Genomic DNA, 20,204 nt, shown 5'->3' with positions numbered 1-20,204 from the left:
CCCAGAGCCTTGGATTTCAACAGCCATGTAGAAGGTCAGGAGGCAAAGCGTTGAGCCTGAGCAAGTAAGGGAAACCCCGAAAAGCCAATAACTCTCAAAGAGAGAGTAAATTAGAAAAATGAAATCCATGTAACACAAGGATAGTTCTAGGTGTTCTTGGCTCTGGGTGAAGGGGGTAAAAAAATAATCTTCCTTGAGAATTCATAAAAATCATGTAGATTTGTGGTTTATAGTCACACTATTGGCATGTGTGCAGAAGGTCAGGCTTATTTCAGAGTGGTAGTTCTTAGCTAGTAGGGCCCCCAGAAGCTTGGCAGAAACAAATGGAAGCTTTCTTTGGAGGATGCATTTTCAACAGAGCTCAATAAAAATTTCTGCAGACATAGACTAGAGGTACGTGGAGTCACAATACACACACACACACACACACACACACACACAAACACAAATAATGGACATAAATAAATTAGATTCCTTGAATAAAATCATAACAAAAACAAAAAATATTTAGACCTCCAACAATTTAAGATCCTAGAGTTACCAGATACGAAAATAAAATGTATATAAGGAAGAAGATATTATGAAAAAAATCAGAACAGTTTGAGAGAAAAATCTAGAAAGGACTTGGGGTAAAAACTTGGTGAATGAGTTAAATAATAGATTTGACACAGTTGAATAGAGAATTAACTAAGTGAAAAATCAAAAGAAATACCCAGAATGCAGTAGAGTTAGACAAATAAATAAAACATAATGAAGAGATAAAGGAGAGCCAATATATTTAAAGAGACAATGGTTTAGATTACCTAAAATGTAATGACAATTCACCTGATGCCAAACAGCTCAGCATCAACAATGCGATGGAGAAGACACAGATATTAGGTCTTCAAAGTACTGACAGAAAATCATTGGTGATCTTGAACGATGTTCTCTTTCAAGAATGTACACAAAATAAATATATTTTCAGATATAATTTCATCAGCAGAACTTCTAAAAAATTTGTTTCTGGAACAATGATGATGGAAATCTAAGTTCTAAGAACTTACGTGGCACAGCATAGCACCAGCAATGCACGGATTACATTGAAGATTATACGGCGCCTCTGTCACAGTGTTGTCAACAGCACCACAAAACCCCTGCAGTGGCATATCCATACAACAGAATACTATTCAGTCGTAAAAGGAAAAGGCTTCTGATGCATGCTACAACGTGGATAAACCTTGAAAACATTATAAAATAAGTCAGGCATAAAATGACGAATATTTAAAGACTCCACTTATATAAAATATCAAGAATAGGCACATTCATAGAGACAGAAAGTAGAATAGAGATTACCAGGAGCTAGAGGGCTAGATGAGGGAGTTATTACTTAATGGTTATCGAGTCTCTGTTTGGGGTGATGAAAAAGCTTGGATATAGACAGTGGTGATGTTGACAACGCTGTGAATATTAATGCACTAAATTGTACACTTAAATTGGGTAAAATGTTAAATTTTATGTTACGCGTGTGTCACCACAATAAAAACATTTTGAACAACGGGTGGGAAGGATTCGGTGATGCTTTAACCTGGAGCATAAAGGAGCTCAGGCAGCAAAACAAAGACTAGATAAAGAGCTTTTTGGCAAAGATCGAGTGTTTTCAGACTCATTCCTTTACTCGGAAGCCACCAACCAAGATGCATAAAATATATCCCCTGCCAGTTGGCCGTCACGAGAGAGGCAGACCCTGATGTCTCTAATGACAGAATTATCCTACCTGTGGACTGCAAGAATGATGAGAGTTCTGAGGTTATGCCAAAATCAAGAAATCACAGCTAGTACATATTTGAAAACTGTAAGAAATAGAGTTGCTCAGAGACATCATCGAGGACCAAAAGAAACAAAGAGCAGAGAAGAACAGTCATAGCATTCAATAAGTGGTAGGTTAAAATAAGATACAGGAATTAAAATGTTTCATGAAACTTGAAGATGAATAAGAAATGCATAAAAGGCTGCTAATTAAGGAGAGGGTGGTAATTATTTGTGCTGTACAATTTCTTCCTAGGAAAGACAGTTATGTCAAAGTAAACCTGTATTGTACATGAAGAGGGGATGAAATCAGAGTGGAGCCCCAGAAAATAAAGGCAAGTATCTGGAGTGGGACCAGGAGACTGTGCAGGTGGACAGCAGCGCCTCACTGTGTCCTGGACGCCTACATGAGTTTGCCACGGCTAAGTCCCCAAAGAGCTGCTGACGGGTTAGAGGAACTTTAGAGAAAAGTGACAAGAAGGATTAAGGGACTATTAGGAATGATTTGTAAAACTTATGAATTGTGGAACACATTCTGTAACTGAGCAAACAAGGGGGAGTGAAAGGTAGGCCTGGAAGCATCACCGTAATTAAAAAGTGCTGGAGGGTGGTAAACAACGGGAAAGAAAGGTATTTCTACTCTAGCAGAGAGATGTACGTATCTGAGGATTAATAAGTGCAGAATTCACCACAATTATCACCACACATTGCCTAATTATTCTAACTCTAACTGGAAGATATTTTGGTTTTAAGCTACTAAATAAGCCTTTCACTAAGATCTAAGTGTTGTTCATGCCTTTCTTTATATCATGGACCACATCTTATTGGTAAAACAAGTACACATGGACCCCACATATGTGAATAAGAAATGGGAAGGAAGTACATTAAAATATCGCATATACACACACCTGATATGTATGAAAAAATCTGTAAGGAAACACATTGTTATCAGCAATAATTATGTCATGGTGGTAGGTTTATGAATAATTATTCTTTTTTCTTACCCTTTGCCATTTTGAGAAGATCAGTGTGATGCATTTACAACTGAATGGGGTTAAGTTTGTTTTCAGAACCAGCACTCTGGCTCTCTGCTCCCCTCTCTCTCCCAACCTGCTATATAGTAGGGATAATGCAGAGGAAGCTTTTCCCAGATGGAAGGCATTCCATGCCCTCGGATAGGGTCTACTGGCATAGTTTGCATGAAATACTACTATGTTTTGGTGTTCACAGGTTGATAGAAAACCCTGGAAGATATGTAAAGTAAAATTACGGCCCTTTTCTAAACTTCAAACTTCCAAAGAGTGAGACATCAACAGAATGTCCTTTGGGCCCATTAAGAATAGTCCTTTACTTGGCAGGCCAGGCAGTACTGATATTCACAACTCCCACCACAACCTGAGCCTTTCCATCTTAGAGGGGCACTATGGTGCTCATTCCAGAAAAATAAAACAAAGGCAATTGTTGCGAGTCCTAGCCAGAGGACCTTATCTTGACAAACTGATTCTTGTTCTGTTCTGTTCTCAAACTGCACCTGCAGTCACACTCAAATGTAGTAATGTCAATAACTGTGACCCCTTTGTAGACACCGCACAGCCCATGATAAGCCACCCCTACTTGCCTTTCCAGAACCCAGTCAGCATTTCCTGTCTACACAGCCAGGCAGAGAGCCCCTCGGACAACAGGGAGGAACTACTGATGTCATATCTCACTCTGGTCCTTATTCTTGGTCCTGTGTCCCATTATTTAATCTTAACACTTCACTACCACAGGGTCATTCAGTTGGGAAATCCTGTTCTCTGACTTTTATTTCTGAACTTTTGGATTAAAACCCCATCACATTTCCAACTAAGCCCAAAACCACACAGTTGTTAATAAGAGTAAGGGGCATGATTCCTCCAGGGATTCGTGATAGCTGGAACATCAAGGCAAAGCTTCATGTGGGGCACTGGTGGCAGGGAACGCACAAAATTCCTATAATCCCTTTTCCCCTTTCCAGGATTTGGAACACACTCAGAATGATATCATTTCCTGCACTTTGATTGTTCAAAACTTGAAACAAGCAGAGTGAAAATGAAATGAGCCAGCTTTACGATTCGCAGTACAGAGTGGAAGCAGATACCACTTCAGGTAATTGGAGACAACTTGGAAATCCCCAGCAGCAGCCTGGCAGGTGTGACATTGCCAAGTAGCCATAAAAACAGGGTTCATTCTGGTACATATATTTTTGCTCCCAACCAAATGAATGAATTAGGAATCAGACTCCCTCTTGACATATTTTACATTACTTTATGGCCAATTTCCTTCTGACGCAAGGGAAATAGAAACTTTACTTTTCTTAGAAGTTGTTATCAAACTTAAGCGGTTGAAAAGAATGATAATTGCTTTCTCTATAACTATGTGGGAAATGAAAGGAGAGGAAACTACTCTCCACCCCATACTTCCAGCAGATCTATACCTGGTAAGATTTATTATGCAACAAAGTCTCCCTTGACAAGGTTATTCTAGAATAAAGTCTCCCCCAGGAGAACTGTTATATAATAAAGTTTCTTCCAGCACATTCATTCCACACCCCACTGGCTCTGCTGCAGGTGGTGGGTTTAATTCCTGTAGTAGCTAGCATACATTATGAAGTCTCCATGCACACAGCCTGCTTCAGCCTTAACCATAACACCACTGTGTTTGCTCGTCAGTATGGGGTATTAAGATGCACAGTGAGGTGCGATGTTAGGCAAAGGTGGAGTGCCATCTGGGATCATCCTCAAACTCTCTTCACTAACTACTGAGAGGCAGTCTTGAACCACTAACCTCCTGTTGTTTGAGAGCTGCATTCACACTGTCTGTGGCACCACATTGGGGCGGGCAATCACAAAAAATTAGGGTTGGCAGAAACCTTAGGTCCCTTTGTCTTCTGGCCACCAGCATCACCTAATGAAGATCACAGCAACAGTCTAACTGGTCCCTCTTCTTATAAGCTAAGACTTTTCTGACCTGCGCCACACCGAAGGCACGGTGATCCACTGAAATGCACATTTAACAGAGTCACTTCCCTAATTTACCGTTTAAAGACTTCCCCAGAGCTTTCAGGGTAAAATCCGACCTCCACACTGTAAATATTTCTATCCAAACCTGCACCCGAATTTTATGTGTTCCTCTGCCTTTTTCATAGGTGTGAGTTTTGTGGAGCCAGGCATCACGCCTTATTCACCGTTGCCTCTTCAGTCCTGAATACAAAGGGAAATATATAGTCAACGCATAATATTATTTGATAAATGAGGGAATGAATGAATCTAGTGTAAGCTTCTTTTCTACAGATGAGCTCAGGCCAAGAAGTTGCATGCCTTGCCCAAGGCTCACAAGTAAAAACCTTAAGCATGCTCCCTGCCTCCTATGACACCCACACTGTCCTCAAACACGGGCATTCTTGTCTCTCAACACCTGGCCAACCACTCTGGAAAGGTCAGCAAATGCCGGTCTGTACTTAAGAGGAAACCAGAAATTAATGCTCTACCACATACGTGAAGTCCTTCTGCCCCTACTTACCATTTCTGTCATTTCTATGATTAGTAAGTCTATTAGCCAGACTTGTTCAAATCTCTTCCTATTAACATATAATTACAACAGGACTCCGTTCACCCAACATTCAACAGAGATTTACTGAATTTGACGTGTATAAATTACAGTTTTAGGTTCTGAAAATGCCAGGATGTGTAAGTTATGTTCCTAGCCTGAAGAAGGCACAGCTAATCACGGAGACAAGCATGCAGACAAATAATCACAACATTGTGTCATGAGAGGCGTGTATAAGAGACAGAGATGATGTTAGCACTTATAGAGGTATAGTAATTATAATACGTATTTTCTCCACAGTGATTTTCCTGTGGGTAGGAACTAGGTCTTTCCTCTCATTTTCTCCCTTGCGTCTAACACATAGTAGGTACTCAGTCAATATGTGATTGACTAACTGATACATAGTTAGCAGAAGAGAATGTGGGATCTACTCTGCACAGAGGTTGTATCCGGGAAAACTTTAGGAAGGAGATGCTTGAGCTAGATCTTAATGAATGATTAGTTCTGTACCTGGTGGCTAAAAGGAGAAAAGGCATTCCTTGATACAGGAAGAGCAGGTAAGTGTGAAAGAGCAAGCTGTGTTCCCAGGGTGTGTGCAGCTTGGGCTGAGGGGAGCGGTGGGAGGTGAGGTTCAGGAAGCAGGCCAGGCAGGCCCTGTGGGGGCTTTGGGAGCCTTCCTACGGAGTCTGAGCTCCGTGCTCAAGGCAATGGGAAGCCATTAGAAGCATGCAAATAACATGAAGAGATCTGTAAATTAGAAACGCAAGGATGCAGTTCAGTCAGTGGAAAGGTCCCTTATGTGCAATTAATTTTCAGAATACGCTTTCTCATAAAGAGATGTTTTAACTCTGCATTTCGGTCTGCCAAAGCATCCTCACAATCTGTGAGGTTCCCAGGAACACTGCCGACACCTTCTTAGCCATTCAAAGAGAATAAAGTTAAAAAGTTTCCTTTTCATACTGAGTTACAACTTACCAAGGTTACTTTCCCTGCCATAGGTAAAATGGTTTCTTATTTGCCCAAAGTGATTCTATCTCGGAGTAAGTATTCCATCTCAGAATTTAGGACAAGTGGATGATTACTTGTGGAATGGCAGCTCTTCAAACCCTTGGTTAACTGAATATCCTTACAGTGTTTTCTTCCCTGCTGCGGAGAAGGTAATTCAGCTAAATGACTGGTCTGTTCATGACATTTTCTGTTGGCTTGGCTTACTTTTTAAAGGCAAAATCCACTCTGATTTGCAAGTTGTTCCATTTACACGGACACCGTACATTTCACGCAGCTTTTAGAGGACCCATTGCTAAGTCAGTGGTTGGGCGAAGTAGCTCTTTTTAACTATCCAGAAGCATATTCTCATATTCATTTCAGAATAATAAGATGTTTAAATATTTATTTCTTTCCAATAATGGGGTAGGCCTTCACTCTTCATTTCAATAAATTCTATTCAAATAATGTTGCGTCACTACTTAGAATATATCAGCACTAAATCTCCCTCGTGCTAATGATATTCACATTAGAGACCCACCTTTCAGCCTCAGCTCTGCCACTAACCCACAAGTTTGGGCAAATCCCATGACCACTCATGAATTCCTTTTGATAATTTTGAGTTTTCCTTTTAGCTCTAAAATTCTGAGTATGTTTTAAGAGATCTGATAAGTACCAAAGTGCAGAAATGAAGCAGTTACAGAACTGCAAATATGGCAGGAGAAATAGTTATTTATGATGTGTAGCTATTCATTTTCAGGAATTCCAAATGGCCTGAAACTCTTAATGCAGGCTTATTCTGCAAAAAAATAAATAAATAAATAAATAAATAAATAAATAAATAAATAAATTCAAATCTTTATATACATATACTAATTTATTCAACGAATATTTATGGAAGGCCCATTTTATTAGAGGCTGAGAATACAATGAAAAAAGAAGAAAAATCCCCAAACTCCAAGAGCTGATTATCAAGCGGAGAAGGCAGACAATTTTAGATAAGAAATAACAATAAACCGGAATAAGTATTATCACGGGATCCTGGCTATGAAGACAAAACATAGCTCAGCTCTAACCTGGCCTACAAGTCAGAAAAGATTTCCCTGCAGATACGCCGTCTAAAGTGAGAATATACATGTCCGTGGCTTTTATTTGGGAAACCACACTGAATGGAGCATGTCACAAAAATATTTATTTGTCCCAGGCCCAGACTAAGACTAAAAGAGTTTGTGAAGAAGCTGAATATATCTCATACATGTCCCCGGCCCCCAATTTTTATCAATCATTTAATCACAAATTTACTGACTCCCAACCTAATTCTTCTCTTGAATCAAGTTCACAAGGTATGGGTAATGATATTATTACTTACGATGTAATCATTCCTTGTCTTTCTAGCCTTAAGATCCTCACAGCTGCTCTAAGAGCATTAATGGGCGTATAGGAAGTTTTCAGAATGATTTGTTGATTAATGATGAGTTTTAATTTTTCAAAGTCTTTTTTCATCTTTAATCTCTTTTTACCCAGTGTTTGCAAGACAGGAATTATATTCTGCTGCCTCTTGACCTAGGGCTATAAAAAGTCCTCTCTAAAACAAATGCCAAGATTCACAGACAGTTCTGATTGCAAATATTCTGTCTTGTAACCACAATTATATTCAAATTCATCCTACCAGTTATAAGATTGGCTTAGGAAATAAGGTCACCATATGTTACAGAGATAGTTGAACAGGATGACCACGTTAGCTCCCTTCAAGAGGCCAGGAGATCCTTTGCCATCCCAAAGAAAAATCATCCAGAGGTTGTATATTTTGAATAAAATCAATCCACTTTGAAGTTGGTTTGCTATCTAAGTTGTTTACTAATTATTCATTGGATGTCATATACTAAATAATATATATACAAGCACACATGTATTAAAAAGGGCTAACAAGTAACAACGTTTTAGTTTGAAAGTTTTATGACTTCTAAGGTAGTAATAGTCTTGAGCCTATTTTATAAAAGAGAAAGATCACAGAAATTGCCTCTTTTTTAGTGTCAGAGTCATGATTCATTGTCTCCTGGTTTCGTATTATTATTCAGAACTTGCTTTATTATTTAACCTTTCTTGTTTCTTCGTCTTTTCTCTCCAATTAGATCAAAGGTTCTTTGAGAATAGGGACTGTGTTCTTTCTCCAGAATACCCACTTTTGCAATGATTAGGCGTTCGATGAATATTTACTAAGGACTATGGTCAGCTCAAAAACCCAGAAACAAATGAGCTATAGAACTGCACACAGCGATGAGTAAAAAGGTTTCAAATGATGATTTTCAAAACTTCAATGTGCACAAGAATTGTAAAGGAAGCTTGTTAAAATGTAGGCTCTAAAACTCATTCCCAAAGATACTTATGTTTTAAACAATTTCTTTTTTCTTCTCATTATTATTATTATATCAAAGAAAGATGAAACATACGAGGGCCTTGGGACTGCACTGATGTTTCTTGTAAAGAAAAGACTTGGCATAAGGTGAGGTAGCTCTGTCCTTCTTGGCATCCCCCCTCCCCAACTCTTGCCACACACTCTACTTTCTTTTTTCTTTCAATAAATACTTATTGTGTGACCCCTAAGTACCAAATGCTGATCTAGGGCCTGAAGTGAAACTGGTCAACAAGATGTACAATTACTTTGCTATCACAGTGCTTAGATTCTCTTGGAGGGAGGGCAAACAATAGACAAGTAAACTTGAAGATTATTTAAGATATTAAGAATTACAAGGAAAATAAAACAGACTGATATAATAGAGAATGACTGTTGAGGAGGGGGCTATTTAGAGACTGTTGAGGAGGGAGTCACAAGAAGATGACATCTGATCTGAGGGCTGAATGACCAGAAGAAACCACCACACCAAAGATCTTGGGCAAGAGCTTTACAGAGAGAAAGGAAAGAGCAAGTGCAAAGGTCCTGAGGCAGAATGAGTGTTCAAGGATCAGCAAGGAGGCCAGAATACCTCAATCCTGAGAGGGAGCCAGGTCAGACTCATCCCCAAGGTACGGCTTGGGATTTGACATGGAGGTGTCTTGAGACTCCTCCTGTGAGAAGCTGGATAAAATACTCCTGGCTCTCATATAATTAAGGAAGATTAAGTATTTTAATGAATGTTATATAAACAATTCTCCCATTAAAAACAACCACATTATCACAGCTCCTCACCCATGAAAAAATTAGTTCATTTCATGATTCCTTTTGGTTGATGCTTTGTGAAAACAGGTTTCATTATCATTAGCCCATTATACTTCGTAATCCCTGGGCACTGAAAATTAGCTCGCTTTGAATTTACTCAAGATCCAAATTATTTATAATTCATTGGATGACTTTAATACTAAAAATAGAGTTCAATAAATGGTTTAAACTTGCATTTGAGAATTTACATGCTTTTCTAAAGGAAGAGCACCTGTGCCATAATTTCAAAGTAAGTTATATGGCATGTGACATTTTTTTTCTGGTTTTGAATTATTTTTCAACTCTTGCATTGATTTGTCTTATTCAACTGGGCATCTACCAATGAGTAGCTATAGCACTCTTATTTCTGAGCAGTTTGCTTTGCTTGAATAACTGAGGACTTATGGGAAAAAAGAAGCAAAGAAAGGAGCAAGAGGCATGTTACAGGTGTGTATAAAATCTGTTCCTGGGAGCTACTACTGAAGCAAGGAGGGAGCAGCTGAGCTTCAGACCCCATTGATCACTGCCCTTTCCTAAGCCACCTCTGAAAAGGGCAGTCCAGGTGACAAATGGGCCTTCTGTGATAAGGGCTCCTGTCCACTGGAAATGGGAATCAGCTCACAGTTTCATTTCACAGAGTCTACCAGATGGCAAATGACTTTATCTACCCAGACCAGATCCAGACTGGAAATAGAATGGTGCTCCACGCCCCCTACCACTCTGCTGGGAGACTTGGAGCTTTCCTCAGAGAGTTGTTTGATTAAGTGTACATGTGTCTTTGGAGATATTTTATATATATATGGTAGTTCTCAATGCAGAAGATTCCCCAAATTGTCTTCTTTGTTTTGTGTCTGGCTAATATGATTAGAATCAATGGCTTTTAAAAACGGGAACCAGGAAAGTAATGGCAAGATATAGATACAGTAGCTGCAAGATGGAAATAAACTGGTAAAAAATTGGGGGGAAAGGGGTTGGAAATGGAGAGAAAGAATCTAACAAAAAAATTGAAATGCCTTCATTATCACAAGAAGCTCCAACTAGCCTTCATTTGGTCCTACTGGAATTACAATTTTAGCCTGTATTGTCTGTAAAAGAGGAAGTAGGAAATATGACCATAGAAAGTGATATTTTAAGCCTCAACACATGTTGCTCATCACTGACTTGACTTGCAGCATGTCTTTCAACAAAGGCACACAGTGATTTAATCTCAACAGTAATTTAGTCTGCAGCCGTTTGAGACAAGACTATCATTGCAGACAGGCTGTAATTTGTGAAATTCAGGTGCTTGGGATTAGGACCACCTGTTGAATTTAATCTTGGCGTTATAATGTTAATGCCATCATAAACAGAAACACTACCTATTTAGCAGACTTTGGGACCTCTGGCCATGGAGATGTGAACAATTTCCTAAATGGTATCTGTAACTCCCTCCAGACTCTGTAAATCAACGGCAAGTAAAAAGTCTGTTGGAATTCTGATTCAATCTGCAGCAGCATATGGCTTGGTGGTCATCACATTCAGCACATCCTATAATTTTTCTAAGGCCTGATGTGAGAGTGAAAACCAAAAACCAAAAAAGCAATCAGAGTAGCATCTGGTAATGTAACAAGAATAAAAAAGCTTTCATTTCTTACCCTCCCCAGTGGTAATGGAAAAAAAATTCCTAGCAATATTCTAACAAATCTCTGCCTAAGAAAGATTATAGAAAGATCCCAAGTAAACCTGATTAAGCAGCGCCTTTGGAAGCGGACATAAACATTTTACACATGCACATTCAGACAGCCATCAGAAGTGGAGCTCTGCCTAATCTCTCGCTGGCTAAATAGCAACAGTAAAGAGGGTCAATGACTGCATTTTGAGCAGAAGTTTATATATAGCTCAGTCGGACAATTGTGATGATGCCTAGAAAGAGGGCATAGATTTTAAGATTTTCATTTGTTCCTATGCTTGGGGTGGGGAAAACCCCATTGAACCCTTTGGGTATACAATTTTGTGAGATGTTGGTTTTCTAGGAAATAATTTTATTACTATTAATTATGTGCAAAGGTTTTAGTGGTCATGTTTATAATTCTCTGCTAAGAATTCCAAGGACATGCACACATATTCATCATGCCCATAACGCCTCACAATTTATAAAACCTATTTACTACAGATTATCTCACTTTTTCATATAGTGTCAACATTCCTTCCAAAAAAGAGCTGTTCTTCATTTTAATGAAATAAGGTTCTGATACATTGAAAATGGAATACAACGTATTTGTGTGAATAAACACTGTTTTGAAAACATGAGGGCATCATATTTTGCCTCAGGCTATCAATATTCTCAGCTGAAGTCTGTCCACTGGAAGAGCACAGGGAGGAAAGGATTAAGAATATCTTCCCAAGGCCCATCAAAGCTTTCAGCAAATGTACCTTTTGACACCCCTATTAATCAAAACTCCACCAGTTTTTTAATAGGCACTTCCACTAAACAACAGCTATGAAAATCCCCTAAGTTCAATATGTTCATCATATACCAGTTACACATAAACACTACATCCTTCCAGAGTCGGAGGCCGATCTCTGAACTTTCCTAGAACTCCAGCCCTTATCAGTTGCTCTCACATGCAGATACAAAGTATGTCATCAATCAACAACTTAGAATTCTAATTGAAGCTGCAATTGTAAAACTGATGACCCTGTTTACTTTTGTTTTTGAGTCTACCACCAGACCCTCCCCAAAATCACTTCCTAATGAAATTTCTCCCCCTTTTCTGCTTCTCCCAGTTCTTCCCAGTGCAAGTTCCATGTTTCCAAAGAAACCTTCATTGATACTTCAAGGGGCAGTGATCTATCTTATCTCTCTACCCAACAGTACTAACAGTTTATATCTTTCATTTCTTATACATTTATATCTATCATCTATCATCATCTATTTATCATCTATCTATATCTATCTATCTATCATCTATCTCTATCTATCATCTATCTATCTATCTATCTATCTATCTATCTATCTATCTATCTATCTATCTATCATCTATCTATCTATCTATCATCTATCAATCATCTATCATCTATCTATCTATCTATCTATCTATCTATCTATCTATCTATCTATCTATCTATCATCTATCTATCTATCTATCATCAATCATCTATCTATCATCTATCTATCATCTATCTATCATCTATCTATCTATCTATCTATCTATCTATCTATCTATCTATCTATCTATCTACCTATCTATCATCTATCATCTATCTATCTATATCATCTATCTAGCCATTTACACTTCATTGTTTTTCCCTGGACAGGCAACAATCCCTAAAGGCTGGGTCCTGCCTTAAATTCTTTTGTACCTTCCAAAAATCCTTAGCATTATTCATTGCACAAACGAGTGTAAATCTTTTGATTGCTACTTTTATGAAGTTTGACTTTTTTTATGCAGGGTAAGAACAATCTTTTCACACAAAAGGAGCACCTGCTAAATATTACTTTAGTTCACAACCATAAAACCTAGTAATATAAAAAGCAGAATAGTTGGGTGGTTTCAAGAAATCCTCTAGCTTTATAGAGCAGACACAGAATGGAACTGTGTTTTAATCAAAATATATTAGCAGCTTCAAATAAATGGGGAATACATTTAAACTATATTAAATTGTCTTTTCAGAATCAGGAAACTTGATTAGGATTCTCCCAAAGGCTTCACACGCTGAAACCAGAGATTCATTATTCCAGGGAAAAGTGGCTCAATTTAAAAAATTTATCTTATTAATAATTATTAGCCAAACCATGCAGCAGCTTCCAGGAAGGCAGAGGAAAACAGGCCCTCAACGATGAGTTTCAAGCCAAAGGAAGCTGAGTTGGTGCCTCCAGCCTTCCGCGCCTGCCTGGGCACCTCTGCCCAGGGCTGTGGCAATTCTGCCCCGGGCAATCCGAGGCAGAGACCAGAGGGGCATCTTCCAGCCCGAGCAGCAGCCGCAGACTGGCCGCTACTCGCCCTCGGGTGCGCGGTAGGAGGTTCGCTGGGGCCGGTACTCGCGCCATCCCGCGTCTCCTCCCGCAAGGGCGAGACTCGGCGGCCAAACCCAGGGCTCCAGGAACCCAGCACCCACCGGCAGCTGCAATTCTGGAGATCAAAGGGCTCTAGTTCCAGGGCTTATTCTTGTTAGGAAATTAGGCTTTGGGGTCCACTCCTCCCATGCCCGTCCCCTGAAAAACTTTGCGTCTTTTTCTAAATAGGAATTCATATCAAGTAGGAACTATCGCATCCCACCCCGGCGAGTCGACTCCCCCTCCCGGCCTCCTAAGGGCACCGACTCGCGGCACCTCCCAGCCCGCGGAGACAGGGCAGGTTTAGGTGTGCGGGAGTCCCCGGCTGGGGGGCGTGCGGGTGGGCGAGCGAGCTGTCACCTTGTGGTCCGCCACGCCGAGGTATCCGTCCAGCGGTCGCGGTCCTGCGGGGGCCCCGGGGCGCGACGGGGGGCTGCTCTCCGCCGACGGCTGCGCGCTGCCGGTCGCTGCCGCCTGCTGCTGCTGCTGCTGCTGCTGCGAGGGCCGGTCCTTCTGGCCGCCGAGGCTGCTGTACACGAGCAACAAGCTGGTGCACATGGTGGTGAGCGCTAAACACACTGCCAGACCATGGCGCTGCGGGGGGCAGGAGAGAGCGGAGCGCGGCTGAGAGCCCACCCGCTGGGAGCGCGCCCGCGGAAAACACCCGCAAGGCCCGGCGGAGGGGGGACGTCCCGGGACGGGAGCTGGCCAGGGTGCTGGTCCCGGGCGCGCGCCGCGGGGCACGGGCGGCGCCGCCTCCGCGCGGGCCCGGGGGCTGCTCCGGGTGCGCACGGCGCTCGGCCGGCGCCGCCTCCCAGATCCCTCGGCAGAGGGCAGGTGGTGCGCGGCGCCCGGCTCCTGGAGCGAGAGCGCGCGGGCGGAGAGGGCAGGGGCGGGGGCCTCCCGCACTTCGGGGAGGGGGCTCTCTCACCCGCGCGCCCGCTGGAATCTCTCGCCCTCGCACCCTCGGCTTTCTGGACCCGTGGGGCATTACCTGGGCCATCCTTGCAAGTTTGAAATCATACAAGGAAACCAAGAAAGTCTGCAAAGGTCCCCCTTCCTCGCGCCTCTTAGTTTTCGCCAGGCGGCTGCTTTGGGGCATCCCCCGTCCCCGAGCGACGCGCCCACCCCTCCGGCTCTCCTCTGGCCCCTCAGACTTCCTGCTGAGAGCCAGCAGCCCAGGCGGCCGAGTTCCATCCCGGCTCTGGGATACCTGCCCAGGCAGCACCCGGGAACCGCGAGGGGCTGCGGGGCAGGTGGAAAGTTCTCCCTTTGTAGCGGGCGACCTCGCGGCGCTGGGTGAGGCGCCCGCGGAGCTCTCCCGCGCACCCCGGGGGCGCTGCTACCGGGGATCCCCGCCTCTGCTCCGAGGAGTTGTACCAAATGACTCACCATCAGGGTCTTCATTTTGGGCACCTCTTTTGTGCAGAATCCTCAGGCACACGCGTCCGGGGCCACTTTTTCTTGGAGGGTTTCCATGATGGGTGATGGGGCGCGGGCGGCTCGGATGTCAGCCCGGGGGCGGCGGCGGCCGAGCGGGCAGGGGAGCCGCGGGACCCGCGGAAGCGCGGCGGTGGCAGAGATTAGAGACAGAATTAAAACTGAACCGGACCCTCGTAGCCTCTCCGTGATCTACACAACTGCCGCCTGCCGCCGCCTGCTGGGTCCTAAAGACCTCTGCATCCCCCTTCCCGCCCCCAAATGTTCTTTTAAGCCTAGTGGAATTTCTGGGGCGAGAGAGTTAACCGGGCCAGTGCACCCAGCTCTTGGTCCGAGGGCTTATTTATCTTTTATGAAGTCATCCAAAAAAAAAAAAAAAAAAGAAAGAACCCAACTAGATTCTGAACGTGATTCCCATTTGAAAATTTGCAAACTAAATTTTCTGTTTTGTAATTGTGATAAAACCAAGTCAACCGCCCAAATGTTAATAGCCCTATTTATAGCATTTTGCATTTATGTTTATATATTAGGAAATCTATCACAAAATAATTTTTCCAAAAAATTATTTATTCTTTCAGTTTTCCAATTGTAAGCTTCCTCATGTTCTCTTCTCCCTTAATTTTACTTTTCAAATCCAGTTATTGCCAAGCAATCTTTTTATCACAATTTTCACCTAAATTATTTCCTTCATTGTTTTAAATATTACAATTTATATTGCTATCAGACCTTCGAGATCTTTAGTGTTCATCTAAGTGATTTTCAAGTGTAAAAACATTCAGCACATCGTATCCACATGATTAACCAGACCTGTGGAATCTTCCTAATTTTAATGAAAGATTTCTGGCTTCTAGAAATAGAAATGCTTACTGCTTATTTTATAAGACTCCTAGGGCCTTTGGTGCTCTGCTTGTGTTAGTCTGTTGCACCGATAGTACACAATATCACATTCAAACCTTTAATTAAAAAATTTAAAAACTATTTTTTTTATGTCGCACCAATATCCTGTTTAAAGGATCCTCCCAGTCATGTTGAATTACAAATGGCATTTGTTAAATGTCTAATTTAGCTAAAAACATATTTCTTGTGGAATTGCTCAGTGAGAATAGTTGTATTTATTAATATATTACTTAACACCTCACCTGTAGCAGTGTGATGTTAAAGATTACATTAAGATGGAAATGATCAGCAGGCCAACTGAACCATAGGCATAATAAGAGCTTTCTCAAGGCCAAAAAAGGCATTACAATCCTTTTTTAATCTTCACTAATCCATGGCTGGACTGATGGTACAACAGGAACTATTTTTAACTTATGAGGCATCTTCCTGTACTTAGTATTAGGGAAGTTAAAATTATTGATGCAACAATGACTATCAATGCAATGTGTTTGGGCAAAGAAACATACAGGATTTAGCCTTACAAGGGAAAACAAAAAATTCTAAATACTGTCCAGCACTGCCAGCCTTGAGCTATTTATTCAATTTGTGCTTTAGGCATGAATAGTACCAGTTGTTAAGACAGGAAAAGCAGCAGCCAGAGGAGAATCTTATCAGGTCTTGGCAATTCTTTATTGCATGGTTGTACTTGACACTCAAATTAGTGAATCAAAGGACCAACTTGATGAATCACTGCGGGCAGGCTATCTGCGTTTCTCCAGAGCTCCTTTTGAGATGCTACTAGACTCAGCTCCAGCATTTTTCAGGATTATTCTCCTTCCATCTAGCAAGTTGCCCAGTGACCAATAAAGCACTTCTAATATATTTTGCCATGCCAAACAGAGCCATCATACTTATGATTTAAGCTCATGGCAGCACATTGGACATCTGTTACACAGTATGTCTGACCAAATTCATTAAGCTTATGCTTTTTTTCCCCCTCCTGGGAAAGCAGTTAGCTAGTTGTTAAATCTACTTATGAAATGGCCAGGGTAAATTTAAAAATATAATTTTGAACTTGATTTGAATAATTTCAAGGCCTCTGGCCTTCAAATATTTGATTAGATTGGTACGATGGTTTCAGGCAATCTGGCCCGAGAGCCAAATGGACATGGTGGGGTGGAAGAAGGGCATATAAAACCAGTAACAAAAAATAAAATCCTTGTGCTATTCAATTTAGTGATCATTTAATGATCGCCTGCTATCTGGTTGCTCTGTACTCGGGAATACAGAGATGAATAAGGCACAGATCCTCTTCTAAGAGCCTACCACTCCGTGTGTGTGTGTGTGTGTGTGTGTGTGTGAGAGAGAGAGAGAGAGAGAGAGAGAGAGAGAAAGAGAGAGAGACAGACAGAGAAAGAGACAGAGACAGAGAGATAAGTGTGTGACTCAAGTCCACAGGTGGGCAATGAAAAATAGAGTACTAGAGATCTAACATATATTTATCAAGAGCCTACCATGTTAAACACCTACTCTGGTGAGCACTTTCTATATGGCAGGTGTTGGGGATACCTCGATGAGTAGATCCCATGCTAGCCGGCAGGAATTCATAGTCTATTGCCAAATAAGTGCTATCAACAATTATGTTACAAAGAACTAGGAAACAACCAAAACGCTTGCTTTATTTTTCAACTCTGAGAGTTTGCTTATTTAAGGTCTGAGGGGTTTGATATTTTAAGGGTATCCACCTATGTTTGTGTAACTTTATGCACACATTTAAGTTAATTTGAATAGCCAGAAAGAGCAGAAAGGAGGCAGCGTTCACAGACACTTGATTGACTTGGAGGCAAGTAGACAGGTCAATAAAGCTTTTTTAGTTCATCTAACTTGTTCAGTTCAATACCAAGTGAGTCATGGAATTACAATTTGCTTTTCAAAACCCAGGTAGCTGTGGTGGATTTCTCACCATTTAAAATTTTTCCACATTTCTGCCTCTAGTGCCCTCACATCCAATCAAATAGATTTCTTCTTAAAAAAAGAAAGGAAAGGAAAAGAGTTTGAGTGTTTTACAATGTCGGTTATGTGATAAACTAAAGGTGAGAATTTATGGAACAAGGCATGTCATGGGGTAAGGAGGGAGGAGGTGGAGTCGGAAGCTCAGAGGGAAGGTCAGCCTGTGCGCACAGCCGCAAAGAAGGCAGAGAGACAAACTGCCGGCAATCCATGAGCCCCACCCATGACCCCTAAGTGACCGCTCAATTCAGAAACAAATGTTTCAAACCTTTCAAAGAGGGACAAAAAGCAGAAAACAACATAATGTAAAATGCATTTGAAATACAACTGCTTCCACCTTATGGTCTTAAAGAAAAAGAAAGATTCTGGTATATGCAGCAAAAGCAAAAAGCTTAATATGGCAGAAAGTCCTAGAACAAATCTGATACTTTCCATTGGTGTTCTGCAGTTTATTTAGCTCTCTTTCCTTCGCAGGCTGTGCCTAGTGAGCTGGTTGGTTGAGAACAGGTTTCTGGAGTCAGGCAGCCAGCACCCAGATTCTGTTGGTGCTACCGACTAGCTCTGCGGCCTTCGGTAAGTTACTTAGCTGTGCTTAGTTTCCTTATTTGTAAAACAATAATCATTGGAGTACCTACCTCAAAGCATTGTTGTGAAGGTTAAATGAGATACTACAAATGAAGTGTCAAGAGGAGTACTAACCGATTGTTAACTATTTTAATAATATTTTGTGACTATGATTAATAAACTGGGTTTGAAGGCAAAAGACCGGGGCTTGATCTGTGTAACCAAGAGCTGCATGACCTCTAGCAAAGGACTTAAAAATATTAGGCAGGCTCTTAACTTATCTCTAAAATGTGTACAGCAAAGCCTATCCCACAAATGGTTGAGGACTTATTGGGATATTGTTTGTAACTGTTTTGTACACTGTGAAGCTCTGCAATGGCTAAGATAATAGTAACTCATTTGTTCATCCAATAAGTATCAATTGAGCATTAACTATATGCCAGGCATTGTTCTAGCCCCTGCGGATCTGACCATGACACACACAGACTTGACCCCATGAGGCTTACATTTGAAGCTAGGACAATAAGCCGATTTAATAGAATGTCAGGCCCCAGGGAAAAAAGCAGGGTAAAGCGTTTAGAGACTGGGGTGCTGGGTGTATGTGCTGTTTAAACTTGAATGGTGCCTGGCCGGGCGTGGCTCAGCGGTTGAGCATCGACCTAGGATCCAGGCGATCAGGGTTCGATTCCCGGTCAGGGCACATGCCCGGGTTGCGGGCTGCAGCCGATCAAAGACTCTCTCATCACTGATATTTCTCTCTCTCTCTCTCTCTCTCCCTCTCCCTTCCTCTCTCTGAAATCAATAAAGATATATTTTAAAAAAAAACACACAAAAAAACAAAAAAAACAAAAAACAAAACTAGAATGGTGACATTTGAGCAATGATTTGAATAAAGCGAGGAGTGAGCCATGAAGCTATCTGGAAGAAGGGAATTCCAGGCAAAGGGAACAGCATGTTTTAAGGCCATGAGGTTCAATTTCTGATCAGGGTACATGCCCAGGTTGCGGGCTTGATTCCCTGTAGGAGGCGTACAAGAGGCAACCAATTGATGTCTCCCTCTTACATCAGTGTTTTTCTCCCTCTCTTTCTCTCTCTAAAGAAAAAAAAAATCAATAAAAATACAAATAAAAAATAAAGTGTTGGAAGAACATGGGTTCTTGATGTTTTGCAGAGATCACCTGGCTGTTGTGCTGGGAATGGCTTTTGGAGGAGCAGGAGTGGAAGCAGGGTGACCCCTTAGGAAGCTACTACAGTAGTCTAGGTGCAAAGAGGGCATTGTGCTTCTAGAAGTGACTGGTTTCAGGATTTGCTGATTATTGGGTAGGAGATGTACAAAAAAGAAAGGAGGCAAGTAAATGCAAGGCATTTGGACTAGGCAGCTGGGAGAATGGAACTATTATTTGGGGGTTGAGAATGGAGAATTTGGATTTAGAGGTACTCACTATGCGATGTCACAAGCAGTAGAGTTCAGGCATGATGTTGGGCTTAGAGGCATGAACTGGGCATGACAGCTCATGAAAGGATGAGGTCACCTAGGAATGAGCCAGGATACAGAAGAAAAGAGGTCACAGGCTTAAGCCCTGGGAGCTCCAAATTTTAGATGCTGCCAAGAATAGGAAACATCGCTGTAATAACGATAATACTGAAAAACAAAAAAACAACTCTGAATTTGATTTGATTTAGGTGGCTGATTATTGTCATTTTGAATGGATTTTCCATTCCAAGACAGTTAGTCATTTATGTCCT

At 41.5% G+C, this 20,204-nt stretch overlaps 1 protein-coding gene across 1 annotated transcript in view; it reads right to left on the bottom strand.

The window, feature by feature from the left end:
- ST6GALNAC5 (ST6 N-acetylgalactosaminide alpha-2,6-sialyltransferase 5) overlaps nt 1-15,034 on the bottom strand; it is a 141,536-nt gene extending 126,502 nt beyond the window's left edge. Inside the window, exons 1-2 of the mRNA XM_016216790.2 lie at nt 14,961-15,034; nt 13,929-14,162 (exon numbers count right to left, since the gene is read on the bottom strand). Coding sequence (XP_016072276.2) covers nt 13,929-14,162; nt 14,961-14,975 — 249 coding nt within the window. The 5' untranslated portion in view covers nt 14,976-15,034. The remainder of the gene's footprint in view (nt 1-13,928; nt 14,163-14,960) is intronic.
- Between the last annotated feature and the right edge of the window lie 5,170 nt (nt 15,035-20,204).

Source organism: Miniopterus natalensis, chromosome 9 (assembly GCF_054644295.1).
Source record: "Miniopterus natalensis isolate mMinNat1 chromosome 9, mMinNat1.hap1, whole genome shotgun sequence".
In the NCBI taxonomy this organism is placed as follows: domain Eukaryota; kingdom Metazoa; phylum Chordata; class Mammalia; order Chiroptera; family Miniopteridae; genus Miniopterus; species Miniopterus natalensis.
This window is presented reverse-complemented; position numbering and strand designations above follow the sequence as displayed.